Here is a 22,964-nt window from a genome sequence, read left to right as displayed (position 1 = left end):
TTTAAATTCAAAATGTCTTCCAAGGTTATGCTGTATCACAGTTCAGAGCAGTCAAGTGAGTCAAGCAGTTTACTCATGGCTGATAAATTAGAAGAACAGATGATAAAAATATTTAAATAATTTTTAGACTTAAATTGATCATAAAACGTTAATAAGGATTAATTATATTTCAATAATGTATTAAATTAAAAAGTCACAGAAGACGAGACACCAAATAGATATATAGATTATATAGATGGCATTGCCTCTTCCTGAAAAACCTAACCTCAAATTCTATTTTGGAGAGAGGCAGATCGTCGTCCACATGTTCAATATTTCAAAACAAATTTAGTGAATTTCCTCAGTTGATTGTTAAAAGGTAAAATTTTCCTAAATACCTTAAATTTTAATTAGGATTATAAAAATGTGCTTATTATTTTATACATAGGCTTAAATGACAATATATATTCTGCAGTGGCATTAGTTTGCTCTGTAAACAGTAAACAGTGAACAGTGAACTGCAGAACATGTTATAACTCTTAAACAGCTACTATAGGATAAAATTATTTTGACATTTATCTTTCTAGCAATAATGAATTATAATAGGTAATCTTTTTTTTTAATTTTTCAACATGAAGATGTTTTTTTTGCAGACTACATTGTTTCAGCAATGAAACGGAAATTTGAATCCTCGACTACTAAAACTGAACAGCTGAGTGGTGATCGTTCCATCTCAACAAAAAAACCCAAATCTGTAGAAGGAATGGAAACTGACAGCGAAAAGAAGTTTGAGAAAAGGCCTAAGAAGACTGGAAAAATCAAAGGATTTAGTAAAGTTGATAGGAAGCAGAACTTGTTCGACAAAATTAAAGGTGAGTTTAATTTCTATATATTCCAATAGATCAATGACCGGGTATTTCTGGTTAGATCACGTCGTAAGCACTAGAGTTATAATATAACTAAAGATTGGCCCAATCTGTGCTGCTGGGACCAGCACATCAACATGGAAGTTGAGGAATATTGTGCCAAGAAGCTACCTGGTGACTGCGTACCATTCTTTGTTCCACAGTTATCAACTATGTGATAATGCTTTGGGGACATGTGGATTGTTGTAAGAAGGTTCTGCTTTTTCAAAAAAGGTGATCCGCATCATTACATTTTTGCCATACCTGGAACATTGCCGGCCACTGTTCAAAGAACTACGGATCCTCAGTCTTCAGTCAGTACCTGCTTACCTTGTTAATGTTTCTAAAAGAACAGCTACATAAATTTCAAGTAAGAGGCCAGGTTCATGATTATTTTACTAGAAGACGTGATGATGCAGACCTGCCACAATTGCGATTGGCCCGATCACAAACCAGTTTCCTAATTCACACCCTGAAAATATTCAACAGGCTCCCATTGTGTGTCCGTGTATTGGAAGATTAACAATTTTAAAATTTACTTCTTAAACTTCCACTCTATTCCTTGAGTGAAGAGGAGATCACTCAGTTTTATTTGTCTCTTTGACATGCCATCTTCATAGTTAGTGTAAATTTTATGAACGTTTGTGTTTTTTAATTTCTTATGACAAAATCGAATTTCAAAAATGACAAATCCAAAATTTCTTATGACGAAAATTGAATTGAATTGGCAAGAGTCAGCGTTAAGATTAGGTCACTCAGGTTGTCCTCTTTGTCCTCTAAACACTCGTTCAGCTCCTTTCAATCAGCCACCAAGTTATTTTAAAAATTCCAAACCGAGCTGTCTTGAGCTAAGATGGTTGTCAATACTGAAGCCCAGCAGAGTAACTGGTGCAGCATTCATACCTTCTATACCAAGCTCCGTACACATCAGCTCCGGCGTTTTCCCCACATTTAGCAACATTCTGTTAGCCTGGAACCAATCTTTTGCCTCCTCAAAAAGGTTTAGAGCTTTGTTCTTGGCTTCAAGGGTTCCATTTATCGACCAACAAGTGTGATGCGAACAGCATACTTGAACCATCCAGACTAATATCAATTATCATGACGATAAACAGTAGAGGGCCCAACACAGAACCATATTTCACTCCTTCCACCTCGAACCACCCATCATGCGGACAAAATGCCGGCGATCCACCATAACTCTCAACCATTCCCCATGCACGATCATGTACACCATACCTTGGAAGCTTCATTAGCAGGACATCATGCGGTACACAATCAAACGCCTTTGCTAAGTCACATAGTATTCGGTTTACTGACTTACGACTCTCAAAAGCCCGATATATGGTTTCAACCATAGAAAAAAGGGCAGAGGTTGTGATCTTTCTTTACGAAATCGAGAATATCACCCTTCAACCTATTCGATACCTTTTCAACTGTATCATTATTGATGTTTCAACTATCTTGGCAATAATGAGTAGTATAGAGACAGGCTACCTGCCACAGTAGAGTTTTTCTAAAATTGGAATGGTTTTAGAGACTTGAAAGCAAGCAGGGAATATTCCATTCAACAAATAGACATCCAGAAGCACAAGTAGGAGATCAATCAAAACATCAATGACCTTCTTAAACACTTCAAAAGAGGAACCATAATATAAATAAAAATATAAATCTCAGTAGCCTAACCTTTTAAATTATTTTATCACAACACTTGCACTTGAATATGGCATTAATGTCCGAAACATGTTGTGATAAAATAATTTAAAATGGTACTAATATTTATATTTTTATTTATGTTTAAAGTAGCCCTAAAGAAAAAAGACGGGAACCATAATATATAATATCCTAGTTGTAGGCGGTCTTGAAACCATTAACAATCTCAACCATACACTCACTGTCAATAGCTCTTAATGATTCAAATGAACTGAACACCAGCGGCACCTGCCACTTTAAGGATGATTAGTGAATGTCATTCATTTTCTAATTTAACTGTCGACAATAATTCATCATTTATATATCATGATTCATTACTCAAATTATTGATTGGTCAATAAGTTATGAGTATCCACAATTCTTGTGCAGCAAATCTTTTCATTATTTCTTTTCGAGACTATTCTATTCTTAAATGATCAATTGAATAAATTATTCAATGAATGAATCCCATTTGTTTCGAAAGCATGCTCCAGTCAGTGAGTGAGTTTTATATATTTATCACTATTCTGAGTCTGAAAGTTGTCATCAAAACTTGATGAAATTTAGCAGTTTGTGATTGTCCAAGAATTTTACAATTTATTTTGTTCAATTTTTTGTTCTAGATGCACAAGGCAAACCGAATTGGATTGAGATAAAAAAACAGAAGACCGAACTGCGTCTAAAGAGACTAAAATCTAAGCCCCTCTATGAAATGAATTTGGAAGTGAAGAAAATGTGGGAACAATTACGAAATCATAATGTCAAGAAAGACGTCAAAGATAAGGTGGTGGTGAAAATGCACGATCTTCTGAAAACGAATTACCAAAATGTAAGTTGCCAAGTATATCAACAAAACATTTATTTTTGTACCTATCCATCTTTCAATGAATATATCTTTCACTTCCTGTCCAAATGAATCTATGTCTATGATTGTTTGCGTTGAAAATATGCATTCTATTTCAATTTCTTCATTGTATTTTTTTTTGTGTATTGTCCATTGTGCATCATTAATCGGCGCAATGATAGCTTAATGATAGACTGTAGAGAAAAATTGTATTAGGCCTATTTTATAAAATGGCAAATAAATTGGATTGAAATTGTATATTGATATTTTCAATTCGTTTTAATTTTTATTTCAGATAATCCATTCACACGACATGACTCGAACAGTACAGAGTCTTTTGAAGTACGGTTCAGCCACAATTCGGAATGAAATATGTGCAGAACTTCTACCCCACATTGTAAGGATATCCACCTCAAAATATGCGTCCTTCTGCATGAAGAAGCTGTTTCTGTACAGCACACCACAGAATCGAGCAAAAATTGTTGACGCCATGTGTGGAAATGTGGAAAGATTGCTGAACCATACGGTATGTGACTATAACTTACTTGATATCCCTAGTACCTATCTTCATCATCAATTTAGATTTGATTCTTATTTTCAGATACAAAATGTTTCCCATTCGTTGTAAATCTTTATTCAGATTATCGTGGAAAATATTGACTGAAAAAGCTTCAAATAATTCATTACCTATAATATAATAAACTATAATTATTATCTACAATATGATGAATTACCTAAATTCATTACCTATAATATTATTATACCTACAATTATATAGTATTCATTACCAATTACTTATAAATAATTCATCACCTAAATAATTACTTATATTCAATACCTAAATTGTAGGTAATGAATTGTTTCGAATTCCATTGCTTCAAATTAGTTGGGCTTTGTAGCTCTCCTAGCCTAGCCTTGAGAATACGCCACTGCTAAAAATAATATAATATTAGAATATCACCTCAGTATTTAATTATTATCATAAATGATTCAATTATCATGAATATTTATTATCAATAAAATTGTGTAATTTTCCATTATCAGATCGGAACAAAAGCATTGGAGCTGGCATACAGCACTTGGGCCACGAAAAACCAGAAGTTGAAAATGCGACAGGAGTTGTATGGTAAACTAGCCAAACTTGAAAGGGAAGAAGATGCCAGCTGTCTCGATGATCTATTCAACAAGGCTCCAAATCTGAAGCCTGCTATCCTGTCAGCTACCAAATGCATTGTTTACAAAGCTTTGACTAAGTACGTAGATATTCTCATTACTTTATGTAGCCTAATAAATACCAGAATAGCTTATAAGTGTTATTACCACGCCCAATCTAATTCGCGGTACTTAGAGGCGACAGTAGACTGAAGACAGTAGAGGCGACACTCATGTTGAGAATAATTTTTAGGTGGTTCATTCCTCTTTCAATAATTATCTGTTTCATGAAAAATTTCAATAGATCTACTGTGTTTATATTTTTTGATGACCCCTACCATCTAATTCTACACGGTTTTAATGTTTTATGCAACGACGTACAATCAATCATCCAAGTAAATAAGCAATTAAGTTTACTTACTGACTGGAGTACTTTAGAATGGCATGTGTCCATTTTCAACAGCCACTGACCATTTTCCAGAGAGTTAGTGAACGAAATTGCCTATTTACTTGAATAATTGAGTGCACTCCGTTGAATAAAACATTAAAAATCGTGTGTTAATATAATGAAGTTCGGAATGGACGAAGACACCATCAAAACTAATTATACCTAATTTAATTTCATTCATACATGTGACTTGGCATTATTCATTGTTGCTAATTTATATTTGAAGGCGAGAGTAGTGTGTTGGCCGAATTGTTGACACAAGCAAAATACCTGATAATTAACTTGGAAAATACTTCTTCCATTTCATGCTATAACATTAATTGAAATTCTGATATCCAGTGAAAATAGTCTCTGTTGTGTTGGATAATAGTGTCAGAACCTGATCTCAAATATACTATTGATCTTTTCCAAATTTTGTTCTCACTCTAAAACCATCGTAGAATAACATGTTTATATTATAAAATGCAATAATGCCATTCACTCATGGAACTCAACAAAATATGGGTCTATGCTATTGAAAACTCAGCTTCTTATCTTAGTGCACTCTATTTGATGAACTATTCTCATTAGAATTTTCTCCACTTTTTCATCCAATTCAGCAATGTAATGAATACGTACTAAAATGAATTACAATTTGGTATGATCATTTATTTTTGCAGGCAACACATTCTAGTGAGTAGTCTACTGCACTGTGTACTGCTTGACTATTTCAATCACTGTGATGAGAACGGCAAGACGGAGCTGATCGACTCTCTTTGCGAATCTGTGATGCAGCTGTTGACGTCCAGAGAAGGCTCCATCATGGCCATGAAGATTGTTTGGCTGGGAACAAACAAGGTAACTTACTTCGTACTCTGTTTTAATTATTAACACATATAATCAACCATTAAGATACTTGAAACGTAGTCTTCTTCCCGGTGGTTCATATAGCCAAAGCTATATTTCCACTCATCTCTCATCATCATCCGTCTCATTACTCACGCACAAGCCTAGAGCTCATGTGAGCATCACCCTTAGATTAAATAAGTAATTGAAATCTACAATCAAATATTAAAGTAATTAAAACATAGTCATTGAACACTGCTCTGCAATAAAATTTAATTTTGAGGAGACTATCAGATCATCATTCGATTTTACAATTAGCCTATACATTGAATCATCTATCCAATTTGTTTTCATATTGAATTTATTTCAAATGTGATAAGATAGTTCCTTATTCCATAAATTTGATCGATAATTTCACATTATTTAATCGAAGTTAATCAACTCCGTAACAGTTGTAAATTCGCATAAACTTGAATTTTGCTACGAGTTTTCTATAATACTAGAAGTTGGAAAACCAATCCCAAATTTATACTTTGCTGGGACAAAACTTGTGAATTTCAGAAACATTAATTCATTAAGCAATGAAGAGTTACCTTAAATCATGAGAACATTGTATTAAGCGATAAAGAGTTACCTTAATTATTATGATAAAACGTAGTATCATTTTAAATATTAGATACAAATAAACCCTTCTCTACTCAATGTAACTGTTTATCTGTATCTCTCAACTTTCAGATAAAGAAGACAGTTGTTAAAACTTTGAAAGGAAAAGTGAAAGAAGTATCGGAACTTGAAAATGGTCATCTTCTCCTATTAGCTGTTTTCGATGCTGTGGATGACACTGTTCTAATCAAAAAGGTATGTAAAAATGATTTTGTATACAACTGCTATCTTTTTCTATCTAGCCTCCTTCAGCTTCTATCTCAATTCATATCTTGCTATTATAGAACCTGGTTTTAATTGCGTTTATAAATCAATACTCACTTAAGGAAAATCCAAATTATTTGCTGTCAATTACCTTGAAAATTTCTTCTACTGCAAATATTGTCCAAAAACAGCTAGTTAGGTCCACGTTATAATAGGCAGTATTCGATCAACGTTGGTTTTGCTATCCTTGTTTATCATTCGAAAAAACAGATAGCGCTATCTTTTTCTAGCTCTAAAATGTTGCCAGATCGTTTTTCAACAATGTAGAAATATAATTAACAAAATATTTAATCTCTTAGAAATATATTATGAACCATTTTTTATTCAGTCATTGAAAAATATAGTTTCTTGAAGAATAAAATATGAATGGCTGTTTTTAACATGAAAATCAACAGTTACATAAGATATCCTCTTTAGAAGGCATTGTCAAGGCAGAGAATCGGCAACGCTGTTCTCCCATCTTTCTCCACTACCTTTATAACCTCACTATAGAAGCAAATTTGATGAGAGCTACTTTTCTCTTTTCAAGTAGTAAATTTTGACTGCTTTATTTCTATAAGGCACAGTTTCTAGGACACGTATTAAATTCAATGGGTCATTAAACATATAGACTTAATATAGATTCAATTGTCCATTAGATTTAATAAGTGTCCCAGAAACTGGATCTAAGTCTGAATTATTTCAATCAATCATTGAGGTTATTTCTAGAACTGACTATCTCTCTTACTATACTCTATGAACACGTGATCTACCATTGAGATATCTTCATGAGCTGGTTAATCTTGAGTGTAATGCAATATTCTTCTCATCCCATCAGGCTCTCATCCCTGAACTACTAGAAAATATCGAGGCGATATCAGCTGACGAGATCGGGCGCAGAGTTCTGCTGCATTTGACAGCTCATTGGGACCAAGCCTACTTCCACCCCGAAGAGATCAATCTCTTACGTCAAGGTTGCTCCGGCGGAACAAGGTTGGCTGTCTTCAAATCCGTTTACGTCACATTCCTTCAATATGAATGTGTAATTCAATTCGTTCTAACTTGCCTAAAACTTGTTTCGATTTTAATTGTTACATTAGGTTTCTCCAACACTATAACTCACGAACGAGCTAGGTCCCTGATTATTTTTTTTATTCAATTCATGCATTCGAATTATTGTTATAATTATTATTTTAGTAGGTTTCTCCAACACTATAACACATGAAAAAGCTAGGTCATAAATTAGTATGATTCAATTTGTTTAATTCGAAATTTTTCTACTTGTTTCAATTTGAATTATTAAAGTATTTATTTTCTTCAATTCCGTATCACATGTAGACCTACAAAGTCTAGATTGACTCAATTTTATAATCTAGTATATTTTTCAGTAGTAGCATATCTGTAAGGTTTGTAAAAACAACGCTTGAAAAAATAAAATACAAGCTTTAACATTGATTTACAACAATGCATCCTACCAACATACTGTACCATCATTATTCATGCGTAATAATTTCTTTGAATTTATTGCGCCATTCCTAGATTGAGCTAGCGTGTAGCTTTTCTAGATCAATGACTAAAAAATTATGTGTTATAAATAGTAAATTTCTGTAGTGCCTAATTTATTGTATTTGCGATTTGGAAGTATAATAATTCTATCAACACATTTGTATGTGTAAAAAATGTAATGTTAATGTAATAGTCCAATGAACTCTCATAGTTCTATTTGTTTTTTACAGTAAAAAGGACCCGGAAATCAAAACCAAGGAACTTTTGGAAGCTGTGATAGATCCGTTACTGAACTTTGTGGCTCAGAATCCTGCCCACTTCCTAGCTAGTCCTTCAATAGCTATGCTAATGCTTGCTATTCTGAAAGCAGGACAAGGTAAAGTTCAGCTAAAAACATCAAATTCAATCTAGTTGAAAAAAGTATTTCCTGATATTAGTGGATTTATTTTTATAAATTAATCTTTTTGCAATAATTTGCATAATTTATAATATTAAATATTTGAAAATTGAATCAATTTTTTCTGTTAACAATTTTAATCCATCAGCACTAAATTATTAACAAATCATACAAAATTATGATCGAGAGGGAACAATATGCTCAGCCCAATAATGTTCATCTCCCAAATTTCCATGAATAATAACTCACTGAAAAAGTATTTTTCTATTTTCAACAACCTTTTCCAATTTTGTAATTCAGTTGTTAATCAATCAATATGTTATGACAATTAAGACTTTGAAATTCAGTCTTCCTTATTCCAATATCATTGTAAAGGTGCGTACAGACTTATGCACCACGAACAAGTGAATTTCACTTTTCATCAGCTGGTGCCATTCTTATCGATATCTTTTATTTGTGGAGAAATACTTATCGATATCTTTATTTGTGGAGAAATAGTAAGATACAGATATATAAGCATGTCTAGCATCAGCTAATGAAAAGTGAAATGGGCGTGTCCATGGCACATTAGTATGTACACACCCTAACAATTACGAGAAATGAACTGAAAATAATTGAACTCCACTCCTGTATCCTGATATTTTGTATCAATCTAGGATTGGATGGAATATAATTTTTGTGCTCCTAATAAGATTTCATTTCAAGTGTTACAACATACAATCTCCACCGTCTTGTAATAAATTCAAGTTCCTATAATTATATTCCCATAGTTTGTTCTTAAAATGTTCTAATTTCATAAAAAAATGTTATTTGGCTGATTTGACATCCTCCATTCAGTCTCTGAATAATTTTAGTATCTATGGCAAATTTGAATTTTCTTTATTTTGCCAGGCGACAGTCTTACATCAGCACAGAAAGCCGTGGCCACCTTGATCGCAGATCCCGATAAGAAGAATCTGATCGAAGACCCAGGTCTGCACATCGCACTCAAAAAGCTAGTGCAAAACGACAAGAACTGCCATTCTGCTGGCAAGAGCACTTTCTCGTCGGCCATCACACAAGCTCTCACTGACACCGTTCTGCTAGACTGGATCAAAATAAATAGGGCTTGTTTTATTCTTATCACGTGAGTTTTAATCACCTAGTAGTGTAAGAAAGCATGGATGATTTTAGCCTATATGGGAAATAAGTTGATTGAACTTGAAACAATATTTTATTTATTGAGACATGTTAACAGCACGCGCAGAGAAACACAGATTGAGCGCTCCCACCTTCAATAAGTTACAGTACAATAGACAATACATAATGCTGACTCAGCTCTACCTATCTATCCTTTACTACACAGAGAGGAAATATAACTTGATGAATTATTGGTATAACCAGTATATATAAATGAGTATAATGAGAACATTAGATGAATTACTTGGAGAAGAGATTCTTCACGTACTGTTTCTGTAGTTTTATAAAGAAAAATTAAATCCAATATTGAGTAAAATAGTATGAGTGAGTGTAATGAGCATAATATTACTAATCAGTATAAATAACATACTGAGTGAGTCATATGTATGGGAACCCTTTAATAAGTTGGAGACTGTTGTAGATATAATACTGTAACTTTCAGGATAAGTTATTGGTCAAATACTCTATCTTTTCACGTACAACTGAATTTCAACCCCTCATAAGGGGGTGACTTAGGGGTTGTAATTCGAATATTTTAAATGTAAACATCCATTGTGTGGTACATCATTTTAAAGGGCTTTTTAAACCAAGAAAGATGACATTCCAAAATGTCGGCTGATTGAAGTTTTAGTTTTTAAGGAAATTAGGGGTTGCAACTCAAATATTTTGAACGTTAAAACCCATTGTGTGATACATCATTTCAAAGGCCTTTTCAAATTGAGAAAGATGACATCAATAAAAATCTTCTATGATACTCTCATCCAAAATGGCGGCTGATTGAACTTTATCAATTATTTTTTTAAAAACTAAAACTTCAATCAGCCGCCATTTTGAAACTCAATCAAATTTTGAAATTCAATGTAAAATTTAATAAAAATTTAATCTTGTTTTCGTTTTCTAAATTACACCCGTATAATTTTTGTTCCAGGATCTTGGAATCGGCTGATGAAGACAGTGTAGCCAGTCTCAAGCAGAGGTTTTCCAAGAACATTCTCAAAACACTATCAAAGCAAACTAGTAAAGGATCGCAAATTTTGTATAAAAAAATTGTATAGTTATTGAATAGACTTCAGTATTCATATTTTATCTTTTTGATTTCTTCAACAAACCCAATTATTCTCCTATATGTATTGTATTATTTATTTCCAGGCCTGTTCCTTGTAAAGTCCCTTCATAGAGGAAAAAGTCTCACTATCCAATTATCATTCAGCTTGCCTTTGCAACTATCACATCATCACATGGGGTTGTTTCTCCTTAATTGTGGGACCTATCCCATGAAATTACCACATATGTTTCAAAAAAATATTCACAAAAATGTTGACATTTAAAATTCTGAAGAAGAAATACTTAATTCCAAAATATCAAAGCAAAATATACTACTTTATATACAGGGTGGGTGAAAAGTCCGAGAACGGCTTAATATCTTATACACAAAGGTAATTTAATGGTAGGAATGATTGGGGATCCTACTCAAATTGAAAATACTACTTTACTATTACTTCAAAAATCTGGTCCGCCATCTTGGTTCCGCCATATTGAAAGCAACTTTATTTTTTTAAATAGGAAGGTGGTCATGCGATAAACCTTGTATATACGTCGATGCGCAATTAAAAAAGGAACATACCTGTCAAATTTCATGAAATTCTATTATCGCGTTTCGCCGTAAATACGCAACATATACACATTAAGAGAAATGCCAAACCGTCGACTTGAATCTTAGACCTCACTTCGCTCGGTCAAAAAGATTGATAAATTACAAGGTGGGTGTGATTGGGTATCCCTCTCAAATTGAAAATACTACTTTACTATGACTTAAAAAATCTGGTCCGCCATATTAAATGCAACTTAATTTTTTAAAATGGGAAGGTGGACATGCAATACATGATTTCGATACGAAATTTCAAGAAAAAAATAATGGTGAAAACCGCACATCGATATCTCAAACCGTTCAGAAGATATTAACATTATTAAACAATAACACTTATGTATTTCATTTCTGATATGCATGATAACATACAAACTGGTATCAATTTGTATCAAGCCATGCATGATATTGATTAATAATGTGAATATCTTCTGAACGGTTTGAGATGCCGATATGCGGTTTTCGCCATTCATTTTTCTTGAAATTTCGTATCGAAATCATGTATTGCATGACCATCTTCCTATTTAAAAAAATAAAGTTGCATTCAATATGGCGGATCCAAGATGGTGGAGCATATTTTTAAAGTCATAGTAAAGTGGTATTTTCAATTTGAGTAGGATCCCCGATCATACCCACCATCGAATTACCTTTGTGTATGAGATATGAAGCCGTCCTCATACTTTTTTCTCTCCTTTCTGATTTGAATAGTATTGATTAATAATGTGAATATCTTCTAAACGGTTTGAAATATCGATATGCGGTTTTCGCCATTCTTTTTTTCTTGAAATTTCGTATCGAAATCATGTATGGCATGACCACCTTCCTATTTAAAAAAATAAAGTTGCATCCAAGATGGCAGACCAGGTTTTTGAAGTAATAGTAAAAACGTATTTTCAATTTGAGTAGGATCCCCAATCACACCCACCACCGTTCTCGGACTTTTCACCCACTCTGTATGTTCATAGCTTTATCATTAATTTTTTATTCTCACTTTGATGATTCCCAGGTGTCAACTTATAGAGCGTATCTTAATTGATAATACCAATTCAGAATCAATTTAATTCAACTCAATTAAATATCAAGTTGGTCATGCGATACATGATTTCGATACGAAATTTCAAGAAAAAATGAATGGTGAAAACCGCACATCGATATCTCAAACCGTTCAGTAGATATTAACATTATTAATCAATACTATTCAAAGCAGAAAGGAGAGAAAAAAGTATGAGAACGGCTTAGTATCTCATACTAGTAGTTCTGTGAACAGTAGACCTCACGCAGTATTCTCATCCACAAGTACCTGATTGAAACTATAGACTATAGACCTTATGGAAATACAGCAATAGACTGGCTTCTCCACACATCTGTGTAATCATTTGTCAGCTGATTTATGATGAATAATTCTATAGTCTGATTTTTACTCTAATATTGGCGTATGAAGGAGGCTCCTTTTTCCTTTTATATTATCCTTGAAATGCAAAGTTTCCAAAAACCTTGTATATACGTCGATGCGCAATTAAAAAAGGAACATACCTGTCAAATTTCATGAAATTCTATTATCGCGTTTCGCCGTAAATACGCAACATACACACATTTAAACATTAAGAGAAATGCCAAACCGTCGACTTGAATCTTAGACCTCACTTCGCTCGGTCAAAAAGATTGATAAATTACAAGGTGGGTGTGATTGGGTATCCCTCTCAAATTGAAAATACTACTTTACTATGACTTAAAAAATCTGGTCCGCCATATTAAATGCAACTTAATTTTTTAAAATGGGAAGGTGGACATGCAATACATGATTTCGATACGAAATTTCAAGAAAAAAATAATGGTGAAAACCGCACATCGATATCTCAAACCGTTCAGAAGATATTCACATTATTAATCAATAACACTTATGTATTTCATTTCTGATATGCATGATGACATACAAACTGGTATCAGTTTGTATCAAGCCATGCATGATATTGATTAATAATGTGAATATCTTCTGAACGGTTTGAGATGCCGATATGCGGTTTTCGCCATTCATTTTTCTTGAAATTTCGTATCGAAATCATGTATTGCATGACCATCTTCCTATTTAAAAAAATAAAGTTGCATTCAATATGGCGGATCCAAGATGGTGGAGCATATTTTTAAAGTCATAGTAAAGTGGTATTTTCAATTTGAGTAGGATCCCCGATCATACCCACCATCGAATTACCTTTGTGTATGAGATATGAAGCCGTCCTCATACTTTTTTCTCTCCTTTCTGATTTGAATAGTATTGATTAATAATGTGAATATCTTCTAAACGGTTTGAAATATCGATATGCGGTTTTCGCCATTCTTTTTTTCTTGAAATTTCGTATCGAAATCATGTATGGCATGACCACCTTCCTATTTAAAAAAATAAAGTTGCATCCAAGATGGCAGACCAGGTTTTTGAAGTAATAGTAAAAACGTATTTTCAATTTGAGTAGGATCCCCAATCACACCCACCACCGTTCTCGGACTTTTCACCCACTCTGTATGTTCATAGCTTTATCATTAATTTTTTGTTCTCACTTTGATGATTCCCAGGTGTCAACTTATAGAGCGTATCTTAATTGATAATACCAATTCAGAATCAATTTAATTCAACTCAATTAAATATCAAGTTTTGCTAGATTATTGATATTCTAACATCAATTTATGCTTTTTTCTATGTCTTCCATTACAAACTTGTACGGGAACTTGTAAAGTTGCATTCAATATGGCGGATCCAAGATGGCAGACCAGATTTTTGAAGTAATAGTAAAGAAGTATTTTCAATTTGAGTAGGATTCCCAATCACACCCACCGTCAAGTAACCTTTGTGTATGAAATATTAAGCCGTTCTCGGACTTTTCACCCACTCTGTATATATATTACTATTGTAATTGTGTTGTTATGGAAGCAATTTTTGGGAGAAATCCTTTATGATTCCATGTTTTTCATAAATAAATAAATATTTACTTTAGAAAAAAAGAACTCTCGAAATGGCTTGAAGAGGGTACAGAATTATACAGAGGATTTGTTTTTTATTTCAATGTTATAAGCCAAGTTCTAGTTTTATAAGTTCTAATGCTCTAACCTGAGATATTCTATTCTATTCTATATTCCAAGTGGGGAATCAATGAAAACACAAACTTTATTACTTATGTAATATGTGGAATATTTATTGAGGATAAAAAATTATTTATAAAAAAATTAAGCAAGTGTTAAGTTAAATCACTCAGGTCTGTAGTAAAAGAAACCATATTTTTGAATCTGAGGATGCTGCTTGTGATTGGCTCTAAGCTGAGATACCTTTTATTGATTGGTGGATCAATAAACTTCTGTCATGTATTGACATGATTTGAGTCATGTTGATCTTAGTATAATATTGGTTGCTTCGACCTTGGTGAAATTCCACTAACAACTCTTCAACTGCAGACTACCCATCTCACCTCATGTTTCCTGTGTGCAATACATAAACGAAGATCAATCGTTGGACACTGTCGTCAGAGATTTAGAATTAACATTTATTTAGAATTGTAAATATACTCTATACTTTTGGAATGAATATGAACTGATTTATTCCAGTAGAATAGAGAACACATTTTGTTTTTATTTCATAAATCGTTGGATACTCTGTTTATTGTGACTCATGCACCCATTCAAATATTGATATTGATTCTGCGGATGACCGATTAGAATATTTTATTGACTAATCATGATTCACATCGAAAACCTCAGCTATTATTGGTTGGAGTCAGGGCTCATTTTGATTCATCTTCTATTTTTACTGTCACAGATACAGTACAAATGAAATAGCCTGAATACACACATGCAAAGAATATAAAAACAAATCAAAATATACTAAATCAAGACCAGTGGTGCAAAAAAGAGGATTGGAGGGGTTTCCAACTATGGTATAATATAAGAGGGGCTTTTTATATACTCCTGAATAATATTTATTAGATCGATTACTCAAGAAATGTTCCATTGATTCTAATCGTTCATATTTGAAAACGTTGGGCTGGACTTGATGCTTATTGTGTACAGTACTCAAGTCATGTACCAAGCACACCTCTTGCGTCAAGCCGTCAACAGTTGATTCCTTGAATCCATCCACGATTCAAGTCAATTTATTACTTTCCTTGCCCTACTACCATAGGTAAGGAAAGTATTGCCTTCAAAAAAAAATTAAGGTACCCTAATTTCAAGTTTTCTATACGTTTCAAGGTCCCCGAGTCCAAAAACATGATTTTTGGGTGTTGGTCTGTGTGTGTGTGTGTGTGTGTGTGTGTGTGTGTGTGTGTGTGTGTGTGTGGTGTGGTGTGTGTGTGGTGTGTGGTGTGTGTGTGGTGTGTGTGTGTGTGTGTGTGTGGTGTGTGTGTGTGTGTGTGGTGTGTGGTGTGTGTGTGTGTGTGTGTGTGTGTGTGTGTGTGTGTGTGTGTGTGCGTGTGTGTATGTGTGTATGTCTGTGAACACGATAACTCCATTCTTAATTAACCGATTGACATGAAATTTTAAACTTAAGGTCCTTATACCATGAGGATCCGACAATAAGAAATTCAATTCAAGATGGCGGAAAAAATGGCGGATAATTACTAAAAACTATGTTTTCCACGTTTTTCACAAAAACGGCTTTAACGATTTTCTTCAAATTTATACCATGGATTTATACCATGCTATTCATAAGATCGATTACTCAAGAAATGTTCCATTGATTCTAATCGTTCATATTTGAAAACGTTGGGCTGGACTTGATGCTTATTGTGTACTCAAGTCATGTACCAAGCACACCTCTTGCGTCAAGCCGTCAACAGTTGATTCCTTGACTCCATCCACGATTCAAGTCAATTTATTTTTGTTTAATCATGTCTCACGATTACAATTAAAACACAGGTTTTGGCTGGACTCAGTGCTTATTGTGAATTTCAGCAGTTGACTGATGAGATTCTTCCATTGATTAAAATCGAGATTCGAGTCACGTTCTCAGCACACTTATCAACAATATTAATTCGCAAATGACTGATAAGAGTTTATCATTGACTCTAATCGTGACTCAATGCATGAACCAAACACATCTCCATAATAGCCCAGTCATTAAAGACATTGATACGCAACAAATTGATATGCAGGGTGTTAGTATACATAGTACATGGCCTGCAACCGAAAAGTCCCCATCGTCACACAGCTTGCTTCCCCCCCCCCCACCAGGACCCCCCGAAGTTCGAAACTGTAATGGTTTCTTAAAACAAGTACCTATATATCTCGGTACCAAATCAAAATATCGATCTCACTTTGATTTTATCCTTTCAAGGAAGAATAGATCTACAATAAATGTTATATAACATTACTTGTTTGAAACCATTGCAGTTTCGAACGTCGCGGGGGAGGGGGAAGCAAGCGGTGTAACGATGGGGATTCTTCTGTTCCAGGCTATGTTCTATGTATACTAACACCCTGCCAAAATTCAGCTTTCCCCTAATTTGTCGCACAAAACCCTGATTTGTTAGTCTTCATTGTCTGGGCTATAATACTGTACTACTTTTTCGGCAGATGACTGATGGAAATATTTCATTGACTCGAGTCATGTCCCAAGCACACTCCAATAATATTGATTCGGTGACTCATCTGTTGTATTCTGTCACACTGTTTACTCCAGGTTCTGGTTATCTTCCCTCACCTGTTCATGGCTCCTGAATAGGGCTGCTGTGGGACCATTGTTGATGTACTATTTATACTGCGGCACTATTGATATACATATACAAACTAGCCTGCTGGTACGACAACAGAGGAGCAGTAGGCTGTGAGCCGATTCGACAAGGGCTCTCATTCATTCAGCTCGCGCTCCCCTGGGATTGAGCTGTTGACGCTTCGAGAGGTGGTTGATGAATGAGGGGGTGAATGTGCGCAAGAGGGGAGAGAGAGAGAGCAGCAGTCGATTCGCAATCATCACCATGGTTACAGGTTACAGGGAAAGTCCTGTTAGCTAAAACGGGTGGAGCAGGACCCTCCAGGTTTGCAGGACGGCTATTAGCAAACGATGAGCAGGTAGCCCTGTGTTGGATGCAAGTAAAATAATATCTCCCTATGAATGCAGTTCGTACTTCCCTCCCACTCTCACTCCCTCTCTCTCTCTCTCTGAAGCTGCGTTGATACTCGTCAGAAATGGAGTTTGAAATTGATCGATGAAGCAATTAATTTATTCACATATGCCAATGGGAATGTAAAAGAATCAACTTTTGAGTGCAAGTGAAATATCTCCCTGCACAAATGATAAGAATATTATGAGAAACGATTATAAGAATGGAATAATCAAATAAAACTTTATTGATCGAGCGAAGTGAGGTCTAAAAGATTCAAGACGACGGTATTGCATTTTTCTTTATGTTTATATGTTCCGCATTTACAGCGAAACGCACACAATAGATTTTCATGAAATTTGACAGATTATGTTCCTTTTTGAATTTCGCATCGACGTATACATAAGGTTTTTTGAAATTTTGCATTTCAAGGATAATACAAAAGGAAAAAGAGTCTCCTTCGAACGCCAATATTACCTTAAAAATCAGACTTTAGAATTATTCATCATAAATCAGCTGTCGAGTGGATTATAAATTATAAATTGCATGCCATGACGCATGCGATTCATGATTTGACATTCAATATCTTATTGTAACTTGGTGAAAAAACAGATGTTGTGTGGACTATTAATTGCATGCAGTGAGGCATGCAATTATTGATAACTTGAAATAGCATAGTATTTATCACCCGACTTTTCTCTGCTTTCAACTCCGTAAGCTTTTGATGATAGTAGCATAACTGCTCACATCAAATTATTAGCATTGTCGATACAACAACCCAAACAGCCATTAGTTGTTTATACACCGATATCTCGCCGACACGACAGGACAGGACAGAATTTACTGCGCGAGGTCTACTGTTCACGGAACTACTAGTTATAACATTGGAATTCATTTACTGTACGAAGAAAATGTGCATTCCACATTGTGAGAATTTAAAGACTCAGTTTAAATGAATTATTATTAATATGGGTAATTTGTTGAAATTTATATTTCACAACGAAGATAAAGTTCCGTGCAATTCCATCACATTCACTCTCCTTCATTTTTCCTCTCCTCTCCACTAAATTGAACTATTACTCGCTTTCTCCCTCATATTCTTCTATTCACGCCTTTTTCCATTCTCTCCAACACTAATCCTTCCAATATCCTTTTTTCTTTTTATCTCTTTCCCTTCATCTACTGTCATTTTGCTCTCATATTCTTCTCAGTTTTTCTTTCCTCTCCTTTTTTACAGTTTTTCTTCTACTATCTTTTACATGTTCGACGTTTCTGTAGACCCTTCTCCTTCGTTTCTACTCCTCTTCCTTTCTTCCATTTGTTTCCTTTCTTGGGTCTAATTAAGAAATCTGGTGTGGCGAACTCACACAACTTTCCTTGCCGTTATGAAAATTTATCACCTGACGTTAGTGTTCACGCACATCAAGTCTACTATTCAAAGATCCAAGCCAGCTGGTGACAGGACAATAACGCTGGAGGCACACGAAGTCTGCTATCTCTTCATAGTGAATGATTTAATAGAATCAACAGTTGCCAAACAGTTTGCAATTGAAATAATAACATTTTATCGAATTTCAAGCTTATTTTAAATTTTAGGTGAAAATGTTACTGAACATTAATTGTAGAGATGCTCATGCTCAATCTTTACCACTTAGAATTTTTTGTTTAGATTGTATCTAAAGCCTGATAATAATGGGAATCCGAAATCAAACTTTGCATAGATGGGGCGGAGCTCCTGGAATTTTTACAGATAAGGGACTTGTGGCAGTTGATAGAGCTTATCAATGACTATTTTATGTATAAATTTGATCAAAATCGTTGGAGCCGTTTTCGAGTAAAACCCTGTTTTTGACAAAATTTTCGCCATTTTATCCGCCATCTTGAATTGCATTAGATCGAAATTGTTCGTGTCAGATCCAAATTTCAAGTCATTCCGTTTATTGGGAGATGAGAAGATATCGTGTACACAGACGCACATACACTCATATGCGCGCGCACACACACACACACACACACACACACACACACACACACACACACAGACCATTACCCAAAATCCACTTTTTTGGACTCAGGGGACCTTGAAACATATAGAAATTGGGGTACCTTATTTTTTTCGGAAAGCAATACTTTCCTTACCTATTGTAATAGGGCAAGGAAAGTAAAAATGTATTTTTCTTGAGGATAAATCTCTGATTAACTATTTTTATCCCTTACACTTTGACTCAGGTTCATTCTCCTCATTTTTCCATCCTCTCCAATTGCATTTTCACTGTCTTCCTTCCACAATCTGTTCTATTCTTGACCTTTATAATTTTTTATCGAATACTTTTTACATTTCCTCTCTACCTCTCCCTTTCATCTTCCTCTTCTCCTCTTTATATCATCTTGTTCTCTCCATTTACTCGTATTTTGCTCATAAACACTATTATTATTTTTCGTCACCTCTTTACTTGAACACCAGTCTTCTATTTACATCCTATACCACACCCTCATTCCTTCACATACCGTACTTCACGACTTACTTATCCCTCACTGTTCCCTCCTTTTCACAATCCTCTTTTCGATTCCACCTTTCTCTCATTTTTTTATCTTCTTCCCACTATCTTTGTTTTCTTTCTTCCACATTCTCCATCTTAATCTCCTCTTCATTTAGCTCAATATAATTTACCGCATTTGAGTTCAAATTAAACTCGGAACGCGAATGCAAACTCATATTCAAAATCGCAAATGTGAACGGTAACTGAAACGAATACTCGCAAACTCGCTAAAGCAAAGGTAACGTATTCTCATAAACGCAAACATAATCTCGTAAACACGTACTAGAGCGCAAACCTCCAAAAGCGAGCTCTAACTTCGAGCTCAAGTTATTCATCTCTCTCACTCTAATCTATAAAGTGTAATTCACTTTAAACTGTCAGCATTCCTTATGAATAAGATCAATTTTCCCCACCCAACTAATCCTGACTATCAGCATTCCATCGAAATAAAATCAATTCTTCCCAATGCTGAGATTTACTTTAAACTCTCTGCATCTGCATTACCTATAAATAAAATCAACTCTTTCCATTCAACCAAAATGCTGACAGTGTGCAGTGAATCTCAATAGAAGTTTCCGCAGAAATAGCACCAACATCAGCCGCAGGAGTAGTTTGAGCTGTATTTTCATCGGCAAGCAGAGATTGTGATGCGGGAAGAACATGCCAACTTGCACTAACAACAGAGTGGCACGCGATCATACTTCGTGAAGGAAAGGAAAAAGGTGTAATTGCTGTAAGGGAATGGGAACGGAACCCGTTTCTCATGTTGTTTTTATCGTGTTGAGCTGGGACCAAATAATGACCTACGGGCCTAATAATGACCTCTGAGACCTGATTCATTAAAATTTAGAAGTTATTGTAGGAAAGAGGCCACTACAAGAGGTTGCACACTATACTTCGTGTAAATCTTCTTCAGACTTGGAGGAATTTGCGGCGCAGAGAAATGGTGGGAGACCAGTCAATTGCAGCGATGGATTGAGTCATAGGTGGAAGCGTAGTTGTCAATTTGTCGAATAGTCAGTCGAGTCTGTGATTGCAAAGAGAAAACTGCCTTAAGTTTAACATGAGCGCTTGAATACTCACTGGAAATTAGAGAACGCTGGCCGATAGACAACGGCAACATAGCCGCCGTTGTATCCCTGCCACTGTATGCCTTCTCTGCTGCGCATGTCCATCCAAGTCCGAAGTTAAATTGAACGAAGTATAGACGTCGATAATACGGCGAAATGTGTGATGTATTTGTAGGCTGAGTGGTGGCCTTTTTTCTATATTACATGACTTCCAATATATTTATAATAAAAAAAGTCTATGATGAGAAAATTTTTCTGTGTGTAGTGCAGTATAATTTATTATATAACTCATGATGTATATGTTGTTGTAATGTACCAACAAATAAATTCATGTTTTATGATTATTCTGGAAAAACTCATCAGACGAATAAGGTGACATAGAAGGAACGGCAAAGAATATTGAACCGATTAAATCAATACTAATAGAATATGACGATAATTGAAATGCAGTGCTCCAGATATTTTAACAATAATTTCATTTAGTTATTCCCGAAGTGTCAATCTTTCATATTTTACAGGCAGAGGTTATCTTCAAACAATCATATGAGTTGAGTTTTTGTTCAACTGATAACTATGAGAAAATTATTTGATGGGTTATTCAGACGGGTTATCTGTACTCGTTAATATATCATCAGTGAACCATTCTTTCATCTGTTCATTCTTCCATCAATGATTCATATTTTAATGTTATGATAAAGTGGATAAAAACATAGTTTTCTCTGTTATAAATCACTGATATGTCTCCTCGAGATAAGATTGAACACAGAAGTGTGGAACTGACAATTCCCATTTATTATGTAGTCGAGAACCACCCTAATGATTGTGAACTTAACTGATTTATTATCTGCGAGTAAAATGTAGGTACACTGGTAATTCTGTGAATAATGTTTGCTAGAGCTAGATATATTTAATATATTGAACTCTTTATTGGATCCAGTTTCTCTGGTAATTATATGATGGAGAACTTTTGATGTAGCATACATATTTGGTGCATACGTATTCATATATCCTCTGCTACTGTTTTACCAGTAAGTTTTGGGTCAAATTTGAACGGAATTAACAAATGAATATATTTAAATGCAGCCGAAAATGATCTGTAGTTCTTTACATTATTCAGTACCGGTAGACTATATAATAGACTAATCGCATTAAATCTACAGTATTATGATTGATGTTGATGTGTAGTTGAATTCAATTGAAAATATGAAGTGTGGAGAAGGAGGAGTCAGTTTAGAAACCATTAGTGAAGGAGGAGACCATTTGGAAAGGCGAGAAAAGTTTGTAGATGGAGTTATTGGGTGGTACTCTTCTCTGATTGGTCAACATCTTTCTGTCACTATCCTGATCGAAGTACGCATTGATTACGCAAGGATTCGCTGAAACAACTGTTCTAATTATATTTTATTAATTTTAATTATATGATATATTTTTCAATTAGATATTATAATCTTTAAAGTAATAGGAATACACTTGATTCCATTTTATAGTTTGGAAAGACTCTTTAATGTTTTACCATGAATAATTCAAAAATAATTGGCATTCATATCATTTAAATGCGTTCTCTGGGACTTCTCGAGGATGAAACAGAGAAACTAACTATAATTGTATAGAGAAATTTAGATTGAGTAATCAAGGGGCTTTTGAATTTCCTTTAAATAACACTCGAAGTAATCGGTTTGTGCTGTTAAAAAATTTTTAATACTGCCTTTACCTTGTCAGAAACGTACAAATTTGATACTCAAATTCTATTACAGCATGACAAGGACACACTAGCAGAATGTGAGTTTGTGATTACC

At 34.4% G+C, this 22,964-nt stretch overlaps 1 protein-coding gene across 1 annotated transcript; it reads left to right on the top strand.

The window, feature by feature from the left end:
• The first annotated feature begins 54 nt into the window (after positions 1–54).
• LOC111053499 (protein penguin) lies at positions 55–10,916 on the top strand. Its single transcript, XM_022340398.2, has 11 exons — positions 55–358; positions 633–851; positions 3,197–3,402; positions 3,713–3,943; positions 4,462–4,670; positions 5,677–5,854; positions 6,578–6,700; positions 7,587–7,741; positions 8,485–8,630; positions 9,543–9,777; positions 10,759–10,916. The coding sequence occupies exons 2-11, from the start codon at positions 650–652 to the stop codon at positions 10,883–10,885; spliced, it is 1,812 nt and encodes a 603-aa protein (XP_022196090.2). The 5' UTR covers positions 55–358; positions 633–649; the 3' UTR covers positions 10,886–10,916.
• Positions 10,917–22,964: the final 12,048 nt, after the last annotated feature.

Source organism: Nilaparvata lugens, chromosome 8 (genome assembly GCF_014356525.2).
Source record: "Nilaparvata lugens isolate BPH chromosome 8, ASM1435652v1, whole genome shotgun sequence".
Lineage (NCBI taxonomy): Eukaryota > Metazoa > Arthropoda > Insecta > Hemiptera > Delphacidae > Nilaparvata > Nilaparvata lugens.
The sequence above is the reverse complement of the archived record's forward strand: the minus strand, read 5'-3'. Positions and strand labels throughout refer to the sequence as shown.